General features: G+C 35.0%; 1 protein-coding gene across 1 annotated transcript in view; it reads left to right on the forward strand.

The window, feature by feature from the left end:
• The window catches only part of MDGA2 (MAM domain containing glycosylphosphatidylinositol anchor 2), a 928200-nt gene that overhangs the window by 378824 nt on the left and 532847 nt on the right, over nt 1-16529 (forward strand). The window contains exon 2 of the mRNA XM_018054380.1: nt 14178-14317. Coding sequence (XP_017909869.1) covers nt 14178-14317 — 140 coding nt within the window. The remainder of the gene's footprint in view (nt 1-14177; nt 14318-16529) is intronic.

Genomic DNA, 16529 nt, shown 5'->3' on the forward strand with positions numbered 1-16529 from the left:
TGGGAGATAGATACCCAGGAGGGTGTACCAGTAAAAATGGGTACTGGCAAGATGATACATGAGTGATGACTTGTTGCAAGGGGCTTGGGGAACTGGACTAAACTGGTGACCTGAACCATAATGAGCTTGATCGTTAATTGGATATTTGTGTATTGTCTTATTTGCCATACCAATAAAGTGAAAAAATTAAACTGAAATTGGGAGAATGTAAGAAGTTATTAAGAGTTTCACGCAGGAACTTGGGAGTGGAAAGAGCAGAAGTCTATCAATACGTTAGCATTTTGCAAGATGAAAAGAAACAGCTGTCATACTTCAATGATGATGCCAGATTTCAATTCTAAGGATGCTTACTGAGACTTTGCTAAGACAGTTGCTTAGAGTTATACAATAAGTGAAAAAAAAAACGAGCTTCTTTAAAGTTGCCAATAGAAGCGGTGGTTATATTATAGTCAGACTTGTCAGGACCAAGAAGAGGGTAGGATTGTTGAAGTCCTGAAACATAGTTGAAGAAAAGTCAGAGGATTCTAAATCAATTTTTAAAAATGGCCTCAAGTTATGGGGAAAAATCTGATGGATCCAGACAGACAAGTATTTCCTTTATTCATTGAGATCAAGAGAACTGTGCAACTGTGGAGTAAAAGTAGAGAAGTGTTACAGTCAGAGGTAGAGATGGCTCCATATCTTAGATGTGAACTATGAGATCATTTTAGTAGTTCTGGGGGGTAATAAAAGCTCTTACTCTAAAGATTTTGAAAATATAGATGACATTAAGAAAAAGTAAAGATATCAGAAAAATTGCTGTCCCAATATACCATGATTGTTAGCATTCTAGTCAACATCCTTCTAGACATGTCTCTAGATGCACACTTACACACAGGGTCATAGCAAACATGTTGTTTTTAGCAATTATTATGGATTGCTTTCCATGTCAACAAGTATGAATTTGCATCCTTTTATACTGGTATTAGGGTAATCTGTTATTAATCTGGTACCATAAATTTGATACTTATACTGATTCCATACTTTTATCAATCATTAAAAAAATAAGACTACTTTAATGGTTATATTTGATCATATGTTTTCCCTCTTGTGTGATTATTTCTAAATTACCTTTTAGAAAAAAAATTCAGGAAATATCTGTATAGAAATCTCCTTATACATATATCTAATTTGTATATGTGCAAACTTTACATGTACATTTGGAAATATTAATGGCTTACACTTGCTGCCAGCTTTGATGAGCTGAACATTGTTCTAATGAGCATTATTTATCACACTGTCACTAAATCCTCTGAGAGAGGTTTTGTTTTTAATTAGTTTTATAGATACCAAAACAGAGGCGCAGAAAGATAAAGTCACTTGCTCAACATCACACAGTAAATGTCATAGTGGGAATTTGAACCTGGACACCTCAATTCAGAGCCCTCGCTTATGATCACAGCATTCTGTGTGATCTACACTCTTCTTAAAATTTTTAAAAAATCAATGACATCAGCATTTTTATATATCAATAAATTTGGAGCTACATACCCATGTTTAAAGTGGGCTTCCCTGGTGGCTCAGGAGATGCAGGTTTGATCCATGGGTCAGGAATATCCCCTGGAGAAGGAAATAGCAACTCAATAGTTTTCCAAATATTCTGATGTTTCCAGTTTTTCACTTATAAATACTGTAGTGGAAATATTTGTTTGTGTACTTTCTGGCAGTTTGTCTCATTAGTTGTTTTTGTGTTAGGGGTGACTCAAATGTTATATATACATTTACATTTGGAATCTAAATTGGCAAACTGCATCCTCAAAAAAACTCTACTGATTCTCATCTAATAATCATGGAGATATATATTACCTCATGATTATTCTAACATTTGGTTTCATGTATTTATTATCTTTATCAATATCTTTGGCAAAGCAAATACTTTAGTGGTTTAAATTTCTTTAAAAATTATCCAGATTGAACAACACTGAACATGTCTTTAGACCACTTGTGTTTGGAAGAATGTTTTGAAAGTCACTGATCCAGCTGTGTTACAACCCAGATTGCTTAAAATCTGAATAACTCATTTGGTTTAACATCAAACAGATATGAGCTCTTAGGTTCTGCAGAGAAAATTGGAAGGATGTCAAGCATAATATCTGAGACTAGGTGGATGGTGCTATGAGAATTTAAGCATAACAGTTTTATATTTAACATAAGGGGCTATAGCTAAAAGGAATTGTTTATAAATTTTTATAGATTCCTTTGTTTGCTCAAACAAATCAGGTAAATATTATTTAGAAGTTTGTAATAAAAAAAAAGCAGGTTAAAGCTATAAAATTAAATTTAAAAAACCTTGTGTACTTATTAAGTGGTGTGGATCAACCATGTTTTTGCTACTACTCAAGATTTTAAGGTTTTGTGATACTGCAGATTTCTCATATTGTTTTATTAACAAATCCTGACATTAATAACAAATATGACAATTCTTAGAAAAGGTATTTATGAATTCATTTAGGAGAATGTGAAACATAAAGTGGAGAGCAAGGTCTTGCTCCATGGAAAACTGAAGGAGCACAGGTGATTGAGCAGGAAAGTGGGTGTGCCAGGCCCTGGGACCTGCAATGAGAGGGGTCTGGGAGAGATGACAGGTCTAAGAGGCTTCCTGGGGAATGCTGTTTCACACTGCATAGAGGTGAACCACTGAGATATTTAAAAGGTCAATTTCAAAACTTCATCCTCAAATAGATGGAAATTAAATTGTTTGAACAGAAACTGTGGGCATTTCCTCATCTCTTGTGTATAGTTCTTTGAAAGTGTCAAGCCTAAGTACAAAATTAAAAGTTGCGTGATAATATTTACTAATAAGTGCTTATGTTTCACATTTAATGGTTTACAAAAATGTTTTTACTTTTATCTCTTATGGTTCCAACTAATTTAATAAAAATACTCTTTGTCTTTGGGAATATAAGTGATTAGTAATTATTTTTTTATTCTGTTGTTTTCCTCTAAATTCTAAAGATGTAAAGTCTATCCTTTAAAAATGAGGATGTGGCATGGCATTATTTATATACATACCTACGTACATATATAGGCTTCCTTAGTGGCTCAGCGGTAGAGAATCCTCTTGCAATATAGGAGATGCTGGAGATCTGGATCAGTCCTTGGGTCAGGAAGGTCCCCTGGAGGAGGGATTGGCAACCCACTCCAGTATTCTTCCCTGGAGAATCCCATGGACAGAGGAGCCTGGTGGGCTACAGTTCATGGGGTTACAAAGAATCAGACATGTCTGAGCACCCATGCACATGCACATACATACATATATATGTGTGTACATATATATATATATATATATATATATATGAAAGTGATATATGCAGAGTACATCATGAGAAACACTGGACTGGAAGAAACACAAGCTGGAATCAAGATTGCTGGGAGAAATATCAATAACCTCAGGTATGCAGATGACATCACCCTTATGGCAGAAAGCGAAGAGGAACTAAAAAGCCTCTTAATGAAAGTGAAAGAGGAGAGTGAAAAAGTTGGTTAAAGCTCAACATTCAGAAAACGAAGATCATGTCATCCGGTCCCATCACTTCATGGGAAATAGATGTGGAAACAGCGGAAACAGTGTTAAACTTTATTTTTGGGGGCTCCAAAATCACTGCAGATGGTGACTGCAGCCATGAAATTAAAAGACGCTTACTCCTTAGAAGAAAAGTTATGACCAACCTAGATAGCATATTCAAAAGTAGAGACATTACTCTGCTGACTAAGGTCTGTCTAGTCAAGGCTATGGTTTTTCCAGTAGTCATGTATGGATGTGAGAGTTGGACTGTGAAGAAGGCTGAGCACTGAAGAATTGATGCTTTTGAACTGTGGTGTTGGAGAAGACCCTTGTGAGTCCCTTGGACTGCAAGGAGATCCAACCAGTCCATTCTGAAGGAGATCAACCCTGGGATTTCTTTGGAAGGAATGATGCTAAAGCTGAAACTCCAGTACTTTGGCCACCTCATGTGAAGAGTTGACTCATTGGAAAAGACTTTGATCCTAGGAGTGATTGGGGGCAGGAGGAGAAGTGGATGACCGAGGATGAGATGGCTGGATGGCATCACTGACTCGATGGACACGACTCTGAGTGAACTCCGGGAGTTGGTGATGGACAGGGAGTCCTGGTGTGCTGCGATTCATGGGGTCGCAAAGAATCAGACACGACTGAGTGACTGAACTGATGAAAGTGTTAAACATATATATATCTATGAAAGTGTTAAACAGACTAAACAACAACAACAACACATGCACACACACATATATATAAATACACACAACATGATTTGTTTCTAGAGAAAGACAACTGTGAATGCGAAAGTGAAAGTTGCTCAGTTGTGTCTGACTCTGCGTCCCCATGGACTATACAGTCAGTCCAGGTCCATGGAATTCTCCAGGCCAGAGTACTAGAGTGGATAGCCTTTACCTTCTCTAAGGGATCTTCCCAACCTAGGGAAGACAACTGTAGATGAAACTAGACTTTGAATATTCACTAACCTTCAATGGAGATGTCTTATTTTTTCAAATGTATATTTAAAATATACCTTTTTGGGATTTAGAAAGAACTAGCAAATGTGTCAAAAAATACCAAGCTTTGCACAAGTGTCTGGTGTTTGCTAAGTTCTTAGTCTATGAATATTGCCTGGTGGGATTGGAATCATTATGGCTTTGTGATAATTTTTCTTCCATTTAGTTCTGAAGGAGACTTTGGGTTGTGTCATTATCACACAGATTCCTCTATGCTGGAGTTTCAAAGGCAATTTTGTAACATCCTGAGGAACTTGTCCTTCTTGGGGGTAGTCCAGCAGTAGTCATTACTCAATGGAGAGAAACAATGGAGAAGTCAGCAGACAAAATCCTATGTCTGCTATTGCCACTCTTGGAGAAGCAAATTGAAGTTTTCATTTTTGGCATATTGTTTAGTAAATATTTTTGGGATTTCCCTGGTGGTTCAGATGGTAAAGCATCTGTCTACAATGCAGGAGACCCGGGTTTGATCCCTGGGTTGGGAAGATCCTCTGGAGATGGAAATGGCAATCCACTCCAGGACTATTGCCTGGAAAATCCCATGGACAGAAGAGCCTGGTAGGCTACAGTCCATGGGGTCTCAAAGAGTCAGACACGACTGAGCAACTTCGCTTCACTTTAGTAGATATCATTTGTTTTGTTGATGAGCTAGAGTGAAAGAAATAATAGTGGTCTCTAAATAACCAAATTGTGATTAAAGTTGGAGCATAATGATGATACTAATTTCATTTTAGTTAATATTTGCTGTGGCTTTGTAGTTCTTCCCAAGAAAGCTGAAATGCTCTTAATTTTAGAGAAGGTGAGTACATTTAAGTATACATTTCAGTCCAGAGTGTTTAAAATGATGTAATTAACACCTGTGGGTTCAGAAATCCTAATCTCATAAGACGTTTTGATAATTCATGAGTCAGGAAGATTTGGTTCAAAGAACTTTAGAGGACTCACTGAGCACATGATATATAACTTTTGACATTATTAAGAGGAAGCCACTTCATGAAGTTGATTGAGAGGGGGTAAAACTTACCAACCATTTTAAAGATTAAATGCTGTTCTCTCTCATAGCATTATAATAGTTTCTCTGCCTCCTTCACTATGCTTCCAAGATGACTCAAAGCACATAACAGAATGGTACCATAAAAGCAAGAGGAGACTCCCTTCTGTCTTTGTCATTTTTTGTTTGTTTTTGTATTTATAGTCTATGGCCTAGCCTTCAAAATTTCTGGAGTAGTTGTTTTTGTTTTTTTGTTTTCTTGTTTTTGTTGTTCCTACTAAAATTTACTGATTAGATAGAAACATGATTCAGTCTTTAGTTGGAGACATTTCATGATTTGGCATTGGATCTGATATAGAAACAGGAACTTGTGTATAGTATCTCACATTTCTACCTTCTTAGAGAAAGCTTAGTTCACCACAATGTTTACCTTAAGTTGTAGCACAAAGCTTAGTTAACATAAGTCTTTTGTAAATACAATAAAAGGTTAATGAACTATTTGATAAACTTTCAAATATTGCTTACATATAGGTCATATATTTCTCCTGGGAAATACTGCGAAGAACATAGTGAATGGCTGAATGGCTTGGGCTGGGGATATCCATGTAGAAGCATGGATGGCTATGTATGTCAGACTTAGGGACCCACAGTTCCTCTCTGGTACACATATCGGAGGTTGTCAAATGCTGTATTTGAAAAGAATGTTAAGAACCATAGGTTCAGTGAAACTTTTTTTTATTTTTTTGTTTGTATCTATAAAACATATAAGAGTCTTTCAAGTTTTAGCTTTATATTAATAGGTTATGTTTTGGGATGAAAACAAAAAGGTTATTTCTGATGAAGTTGTTAATGTAGAAACCTTAATTTAATAACATTTATAAGTTTCATACTGTTTCATTTAAGACACATAAGAATCAAATATGTCATTTTATAGAAGATGATTTAGATTAATGTTTTGCCATTATGTATTCAGCTTTTTGTTGCAAAGAGCTATATCCCACTGAAGCAACTTAGCATGCACACATTCAGTTTTTTGTAAAGTTAGCACCTATATTCAAGAATGCTTAAAGATGACATTGAAAGATAATTCTTTTATACAAAACATTATTACTTTTATTATTGTTTTTAATATTAAAATTTAAATTGCTTATGTTTTTTTATGTTTAACTTTAAAATTTCATGAACATAATTGCATTGTTATTTAATGTCATTTTCTTTAATGACAAACTTTCTTCATTTTCTTAAATAGTATCTATTGCATATAACAGATAACTTGTTTTTTAATTAAAAATATAAACTCTTTGCTTTAAATTCTTGACTAACATTAACCTAAAAAATCAGATCAACCTCTGTTATTTAGGAAAAATTAATAGCTTCTTTCTAGAACCAGAGGCTTCAGGGTTTAATTTTCTTATGTTACTCTGGGCTTTGCAGAATTTCTTAGGGCAGTTCAATTAATTTATAACAATGCTGCTCAACATGTGCTGAGGAAATAATACAAAATATTCAAAACCTTTCATATTCAGAGCCTTCACCAAAGTCATGCTGAGGTAGATATGATCTTCTTTTGATTAAATCCAAAATATGATCAATATGATCTTAGTACTTTTACTTTATAACTCATCATATTAAAGATAAAAATGTATTTCTCTCCAGTGGGCAAGAATTCAGTGTTAACCAAGTATGAAGGATGAGGGTAAAGGAAAATAAATTCACCTTGATGCTGAAATAGTAGTTAATTAAAAACAACCAAATGAGTAAAAGCCGATTATAAATAATCTGCAAAATGTTTGTGTATCAAGATATTGTCCTATTTGGGATTATTTAAATGACAGTAACAGAAGGATTTTAACTATTTTTTGCAGAAATTATTGTAATAGACATAGAAATTGAATATTCTGCTATCTGCATGTTTTAATATATGCTTACATTCATGGTTGTAAGAATAATAGTGGGATATAATAATAGTTTATATTGTTCTGAAGGGTAGAACAAATGTGTAATTTCAAAAGATCCTTATAGTTGCAGAAATGAGGGCAGGCAAACTAAGACTGAAGGAGATATAAGGGATCAAAATAATGACAAAAATTAGCAGTAGAGCAAAGAAAACAGTTTTCTATTTTTCTCTTTATTCTTTTATAAACACAAAAGATAAGGTAGGTGCCAGACTGCTATGGCCTGAGGATTGCAAAAACGTGCAAAGTCTGGCATAGAGTGGGTACCATTAGTTCCAATCACTAGGCTGTAAAGCAAAGATGAGAGGAGACCTGTGATGAGAGGATAAATGTTGTTTTGTCTCCAGCCTTTAATATGGGAGAGATTAGCATATTTATATGCTGTGAGAATTAACTTTGATTTTTTTTTTTTTTTTTGCAGAAAAGATTAGACTGTTTTGAGTGATTTCTACATATGGGATAACAAAGTTACAAGATTTAAACTTGTAAAAGAGTAAAAGAGCAGAAAGATAAGAAAAAAGGAAGAAAATAAAGAAAGCCAGATTTTAGAGAAATTTAATTTTAGAAGCATGATGAAAGATAGAAGAAAAATAGTATAGTATGGTTAAAAGTTACAGTTTATGTCGGAAATACAGACATTATGGTTTGTTTCTTATAATGTAAATAGTTAGTCTTTGTAATCCTGAGGCATGGCATAGTATTTTAGAATGCTTAATTGTATGTTTCCTTATTTTTTACATGTGGGTAAACCTCAAAGCAGTTTTGCCTTTTGCCTGAAGCTAGGTTGACCCAGGAAGACTTTTATCTTTCTCAAACCTCACCTCCTTCATCTTTTCCCCCTGTTGTTCTACAGCCTCACTTGAAATTTCCCAGTGCCTTCCTAACTATCATTGGCAATGATCTTTTGTTTATGCTCCTTCAAATCTGTTGTAAGTGACAGTTTTGGACAATTTACCATCCTCGAGCATCTCTTTGTATAACTTTTGAAGCATTGCATTTTCTTTGTATTCCTTCTGCCCCTGAGTCTCCTTTCTTGGCCTCACTGTATCCATATTCACATCCACAACAGCTCTGTACCAAGAATTCACATTCCTTATGATTTTATCATTATCCTCTTAATTTTTCACTCTACATGTTCTGTTTTAGGCTTTGCATCTATTCTATTGCTGTCAAACATCGGCTACCATTTTAAAGCTCTAAATCTTTATATCAAGCAGCAACTTTTCATTTGTGCCCAGCTTACCATCAGCATCTAAAACTAAAATTTTCACCTCCTCTCCAAAATCTTCATATTCTCTGCTTCCTTGTCTGAATTTATTATATTAAATATATATTAATATAGTGAGCCTAAGGAGAAAGATATTAGGCAAAAGAATTGTCACCAAGAAGAGGGATAATTATAGACTATACTCAGAGAAAAGCAAAAATGTTAGTCACTCAGTTGTGTTCAACTCTTTGTGACCCCAGACTCCTCTGTCCATGGAATTCTCTAGGCAAGAATACTGGAGTGAGTTGCCATACCCTTCTCCAGGGAATCTTCCCAACCCAGGGATCAAACCTGGGTCTCCTGCATTGCAGCAGATTCTTTATTGTCTGAGGCACAAGGGAAGCCCCATGCTTGTAAACATAATACTTAATTTAAAACTTGAATGGGAATTCATTGTGGAAAAAGGAGGGAGGAGAAGACTTTTGTACTGTTTTAAACTAGTGACTCAGTAACCCCAAGTTACCTTGAACTAGTGTAGCAAAGTTGTACGATATTATTGGAATTTGAATTCCCAGAGAATAGTTGGACCAGGGATTTGAAGGATATGCAAAAGTACAATGCTCTTGCTTGGCGTTGTTAGAGGAAAGAAAACTCTTATTATGAAACTTATTAATGGCTAATAACAGCATATCCTTCAGGAACATGGAAAAAGCTTCTCCCTCAAAAACACTTCATGTCTAAGTCCTCACTCTAACAAAGCACTCCATTATTTGGACTCAGATCCCCTCATTTTAAGTCTCTCCCAACTGTGAATAATGTGGAGCCCCTACTGATCAAGAGAATATTTTTTATTAAAAAAAAGTCTTTCACCTGTTTAACCAAAATATTAACTTCAGTGACGTCTGAATTCATGTTTCCTCACTCCCACATCAATCAGTGCTTGTCTTGTCTAATAAGAACTCTCACGTAGGTTTCTCTCATCTTTTCCATTGGCAGGGCCCTACGGTCTCTTTCTCATGTCTGGAGACATCAGGGTAGATTGAGAGAGTGGCACTGGTCTCGGGGTTTGGAGTAGATTATAAATTGTGTGGATCACATTTTCATGTAGTTATTTCCTGAACACTGCAGGCAGTATTATGTCAAAAGACATGATTACATGCTTTTGAACACACTGTTTCCTTTCTCTGGAATGTTCTTTTGCCTCCACTGTGTGTATCTTTCCAAACCTTGTTAAATGTCATTGGCTTCCTGAAACCTGTCGGAATCCCCCAGGCAGATTTAGTCAGTTTCTGCCTTGTCCTGTTGTGGTACTTTTCACTTTCTTCTGTTAGATAACTATTCTGTTCAGTTGTAATTTTTGAATGACTTTTGTATGTAAATAAATTGGTCAGACCCAATAGGCTGAAAACACAATAGGCAGTGGGCACAGAGGGCACCGCTCGTAGCATCAATCTTCGTATCCTTAGCACATGTCTCATCTCATCTATAGCAGTTGCTCAATTAATATATGTTTGAAAGTATTTTTATGAGATAAAAGGCTAAAATATGCTCTTGCTGTTGCCATTGGAGAATTTATTTGTGTTCTTTCTCCAACAGAATACAGAGAGAATTTGGTATGACTTTCAAAAGTATATGCTAACAAGATAAGAGAATGTTTCTCTTCTGTCCTTTTAGGCTGACCTCTTGAGCCCAAAGCCAGTTTATTCAGATTAAGGGAGTTGATAGAATTAGTGTTAGGAAAGATTTTATATAATGGGATTTTGTTTACTGCAAGCAAATTTGGATGAATATGAGTCTCTTGCAATATTTTAACATTTTAATTCATTGCTGACTCTACAGGGCAAAAGGGATCATAACCCTTAGTCCAATTTAAGAATGATGAGTTAAGATTTTTTTTCCAACAAGGCAGAGGATAAAATATGTCTTGCTTTAGATAGAGTTCTGCAAATTGTATTTGTATTTAAAGTAGGCAAATTCAGTGTCCTAATAGTTGATATTTTTGCTAAAATAGGAGGGAAGAGTCCTTATAGTGATACATGCTTTAAAATTATGAATTAATTATTAAATACCTACTCTGTGCTCTGAATTAGGTAATGTGGTACAGATGCTCAAAATGATGTTCATTCTTGTAATGACATGCTTCTTATCAAGTTATAATGTTAAGAAAAAGGAGAATCACTGGGCAATACACATTTCCTGGTAAAAAAGAGAAGAAAATCATTGCTAAGTAATTCAAGAAGCTTTCGCAACATTGGTCCAAAGATCAGTGTGGGAATTCTATATGGGGGGACATTATGATCAAAGAAATTGAATTGTCAGTATTCTTTAACTTCCCATTGACACTGGGCTGATGATACAGAGAAGTGAGATTTCATGTTGAATAGTCAATATGTGGCCCATTTATGGGGGATTAAACGCCATGTGGGGTGATTTGGACTCCATGAAATGTCATGCTGTTTAGATACTCAGTCGTGTCTGACTCTTTGTAACCCCATGGACTATAGCCCGCCATGCTCCTCTATTTGTGGAATTTTCTAGGCAGGAATAATGGACTGGGTTGCCATTTCCTTCTCCAGGGGATCTTCCAGAAGGGATGAAACTCAAGTCTCTTATGTTTCCTGCATTGGCTGGGAAGTCCCTCTTAGGGAAAATAATGAAAAAACAAGTTACAACATATTATTTGGGAACTCATAAGATTTTGTTAGGGATTGGAGACAGGACAAAAATTGTGACAATGTTACACTGGCTAGGTTTGGAACAATTATACAATTAATATTGTTGATCTAGTTATGGTGCTGTAACTACTTCATGAACTTTTTCTCAATCTTTTTTTTACCCCCTTGTCTAGTCTAGATCTAGTTTAGGAGTTATTTAAATCTGCTTTGACTATGTCTGTTATAGAATTAATAGCGTGAGTTAGTAAAGAGAGCCTAGGACCAGTGGTCCTGGTCTCATTGAGGCCACAACTAGCTGCAAGCCTGTTGCCAGCTCACCTGATGTTCTCAGACTTTCCTTCCATAATTCGGAAATAAGAGCATTGGCCTGGATGAACTCTAAGACCTTTCAGTTGAGCTTTCTGCAGGCCAGAAGAGTTCATGGGAGCTTCCAAAATGTTCACATTATCATTGAGCTCCTTAAGTACTGACTATATATTTTAACGCATACTGGGTAAAGTACGTCTTTAACATTTATAATTTGGTAGAATATTCCACCTTCCTATAAGATAGGTGGAAGGCTCAATATATAGGCAATTACCTGTTCCAAGAGTGTGTTAAAATATGGAAGAAAAAAGCAGAAAATTACCCCTTGTAGATGAAGACAGTGTGCTTACTGTATAATTTAAACTTTTAAAATAAAGCTACTTATTTGCATAGTGATTCTTTAGAAAGATGATCCTTAAAATAATAATACTATTCATTGATATGAAATAAAGCAAAAATAACATTGTAAAATAATCTAGAAAAGATGCCATGTTACTATATAATTAGATGTATTAATAAACATGTGAACTATCACTTGTTAGGCTAAATTTGGCATAGAAATATATTTCAAGGTAATGAATCTCTATTTTCTTCCTTAACAATTTTCTATTTATATTTTGAAAGTGTTAATTGATTGTCATCAGTTTGTTAACCTCCATAATATGTATACAGTGTGCAACAGATGTTTAAGAATAAGTGGCTTTCTAATATTATGTATCTAAATTGAAGTTTAAATTTGATCTTTCATTGAAAGGTTGAAGAACAGTACTTTGCTTGGATAGCCAGAAAGAAAATGGAAATAACTGGTTGTTTTATTTCTATTATTTACAAGCAGACTTCTCTGTCTCTCAGTTTGAAATTAAGAACAATAACAAACTTTGCCCTTTTCAGTTCTTAAACTCTAGGAGTATTCTATACATTTTTGTTATGTAAAGCAAAGTATTAGTATTGGAAATTATTCTTTTTTATTTTCAGAACATAGGTTGTCCCAAAAGAAAATTTCCTGTAAGTTGGACTTATAATTATCTTATTTCCTCCATAAATCACCAAATTTATCTGTAAATTTAACAATATTCATGATCTTTTAAATGTTAAGTAAAAAATTCCAAATATAGTCATATTAATTTTTAAGCAACCACAGCCTCTACTGATAATACTGCTGTTGAGGCTGAGATTGCTATCAGTAAATTCTTGAGATCATTGTTCTTATATACAGATGAAGCTTTTTCTCCAGTACAACAATATTTTTCTTCTCTACTCCAAATATATTACAAACAAATTGCTGAATTCACAAATGGGGATGATCTCCAATTTGAAGTCACTTACTGTAATCTCCTTGATGGCAAGAAGCCTATCCTGTTATCTAAGTATTTCTCAGGACCAAAAGAGTTTTTGCATATAATAGGTTTCCTATGGGCTTCCCCGGTGGCTCAGTGGTAGAGAATCTGCCTGCAGTGCAGGAACTGCAGGAGACATGGATTCAATTCTTAGCGCATGGCAATCTGCTCCGTTATTCTTGCCTAGAAAATTCCATGGACAGAGGAACCTGGTGGGCTATATTCCATAGGGTAACAAAGAGTAAGTCATTGAATCCTAGACAAGTTTTATAGGCCCATGAAGCATTGAAGTAGGAGAAACTGTACTTAAGAATTTATACAATTTCATGAAAACTAAGTCTATCTTGAGTCAGAATTTTATACTTAGGCCTCAGTGATCTATGATCTTCACCAGTGTCTTTTGTTCATATTAATATAGGAGTCTATAAATATTGAAAACTAAGTTGATACTCAATTTCTGACAGATAAATCTTCCTATGCTTTAGCTTCCTAGTTTTAACACAGGACTTAGAACATTAACAGAAAAATGGAAATGTCTTTAATTTAGATTACTTTTTCCTTTGAGTGATCTTTCTTTTTCACCACCATAGTCCCTGTATCACAGATGGTAAAGAATCTACCTGCAATGCTGGAGACCTGGTTTCTATCCCTAGGTCAGGAAGATCCTCTGGAGAAGGGAATGGCGACCCACTCCAGTGTTCTTGCCCAGAGAATCTCACGGACAGAGGAGCCTGGGGGACCACAGTTTGTGGGGTTGCAAAGAGACGGACACGGCTGAACGACTGTTACTACTACATAGACTTTGGACAACATCCTTTACTATATTAAATTTCACATTTCAGAGATGAGGGGAACTATCACATTTTAGCAGTCAAAGTTTTATCCCAGGTCTTGTAATGATGGTGATTTCCTGAATCACCAGTTTTTCTCAGCACCCTACTCCCATTTTCCATTTTCAGAATGTGTTGGCGACTTTTAGATAAATTTGAAGCTTTCTGTCCAGCAAAATGTTTAATCCCTTGAGGATGTTCAAAGTGTTAAGACTGATGGATCTGACAGAGCTAAAATCTAATAAGAATTGCTGTTTACAACCACGATGATTCATTGGATGACAGTTTATTTATCTTTTTACGTATCTTCTTTCTGATTCAACAGCTCCCCCCACGGTTCGTATTGTGCATTCAGGCTTGGCCTGTAACATTGAAGAGGAGCGCTACTCAGAAAGGGTCTACACTATACGGGAAGGGGAAACCCTGGAATTGACCTGTCTAGTCACGGGACATCCACGTCCACAGGTGAGTCCCGAACCGTGAAATTGTGGAAAACTCTCTGACTTGTCTTGCAAATCAGAAAAACAAAAGTATATATATATGTGTGTGTTTAGACAATTTAGCTAAAAATGTGTATGTGTTTGTGTGTGTGTGTATGTGAAATCCATATTATATGTGCAGTGTAGGATAAGGGTGGTAATTGTTGAACATTCAAGCTTAAGTAAGCATGTAGAATAGACAAAGAAAAATTTTTTGTTTTGGTATTGTGAGAAATTTAAAAGACACTAGTCTAAGAAAGCTGTTAAAAAAGACAACTGCAAAAATATCTCTGTCAGATAACAATTCATATGGCAATGAGTTTATTTTAGAACGTGGAACATGATTTCATGATGACATAATTGCAGTGGAGGAGGCGTTTGTTCTAAAAGTGTGATGCACGAGGTCACAGGTACTTTCCTTACTCCTTGTCATTATATTCAGAGAAAACCTTGAAAAACAGATATTTGCAGGTGCTATGTGAATTCAGGTTCTCAGAGTTAGCAGCTACAGCTTTTACAAGCTAAGTACCAGGAACAGAAATTGAGACTTTCACAGGGCACTACAGTGATAAATAATGAGCAAAGAAAAAAATTGTACGAGTGAAAAAAGAGGTTAGATAAGAGATAATATTGTTAGGCTATGTATTTGTGATTTAAAGATTTAATTCAGATCCAAAATTTTCAGGATGTTTTATTCATTAATTGCCAGTTGTTATTGTCATATATTTAACTTCACTGGTTCAAAATATAGATTGTTATTCAACACAAACACTGTTCTGAAAAAGAAGTCTCATTTTGTAGACAAAGTTATATATTTTATTTGTATTACAGAAAAACATTCCAGTTAACACACGACTGTACAGGGAAAAGTACAGAACAGTGTGAAGATTATAAAATCTCCCATCATTTTAATCTTGTCTTTTGGTCTTGTCATCCTTAACTCTTTAATTCTCGAAGATGTTTTGGCTCTGCCATTTTGACCCTGAAGAGCAAATGAAAATAAGCATGTGAACTTTATAGAATGAAGCAATGGATTGATGAGACCATGAGTGAACTTCAATGGGGAAACATGTTTTATAAAAATTATGCTGTTGAAAAAATGGAAAACAATAAAAGTAATCTAAAAATTATTTTAAAATATTAAGATCCATAGTGGCTAAAATTGCAAATTATGATACTTTCTAAGAACAGAAAATTTATTAAAGAATACATTTGTCTCAATAAAATTGAGTCATAGAAAATTTGAGGCCTCCCAGTTAGCGCAGTTATAAAGAATCTGCGTGCCAGTGCAGGATACTCAAGAGACATGAGTTTGATCTCTGGACCAGGAAGGTTCTTTGGAGTAGGAAATGCCAACCTGCTCCAGTATTTTTGCCTGGAAAATTCCATGGACAGAGGAGCCATGGGGTCACAGAGTCAGACACGACTGAGCAACTGAGCATACATAGGCAGAAAATTTGACCCAGTGAATTAGCTTTGGTAGGAAAAAAAATGATTGTCACACTCAATACACAAGCCCAGAAGCAATAATTGTTGAAATATGACGTAGGTAAATAAGTTGATATTTAAATAGCACTTTTATTTAAAAATTTGTATCGAAAATAAGGTAGTCCAATTAAAATCATTTTAGTTATATTAAAAATGATAACATTAACTCGAGAATATTATCCCAAAGAAAGTTCAGTGTTGTTATTATTTTTTTAATTTATAGTCATAGAATAAAAATTCCAGAGTAAAAAAGTTGAAATCAAAACAGGAATGTCCAAGTAAACCTAAAAGAAGACACAAGAGAATACTCACTGATGATCCCCTTATTCTTACAATGACGGTACCAAATTCTGCACATTCTGAACTAAAAATGCAACTTACATTTTAATTCATCCGATATTCTGCTCCCTCTATCTACATACTTACATTCTCTCAGTCTCGACATTTCTTATTTTGTCCATATATCTTCCCTTTCATGCTTCAGCAGTCTGGATGGAATCTTTGAGCTCTGAGCAATCTGAAAGAAGTTCTGAAAAACAGAAGTAGATTATTGCCTTATCCATTTTTCCTGATAAATTCCATTTTTTGAATCATTTCAGTGTACTCTAATCCTATGAAAAATTTATTATTTTGGTATCATTATTTCTTCATTCCTAGAAGCAATTCAGGTGTTTTCAGGTGAATCAGTTTCAGTTTATATTGCATACTTG

Source organism: Capra hircus, chromosome 10 (assembly GCF_001704415.2).
Source record: "Capra hircus breed San Clemente chromosome 10, ASM170441v1, whole genome shotgun sequence".
NCBI lineage: Eukaryota > Metazoa > Chordata > Mammalia > Artiodactyla > Bovidae > Capra > Capra hircus.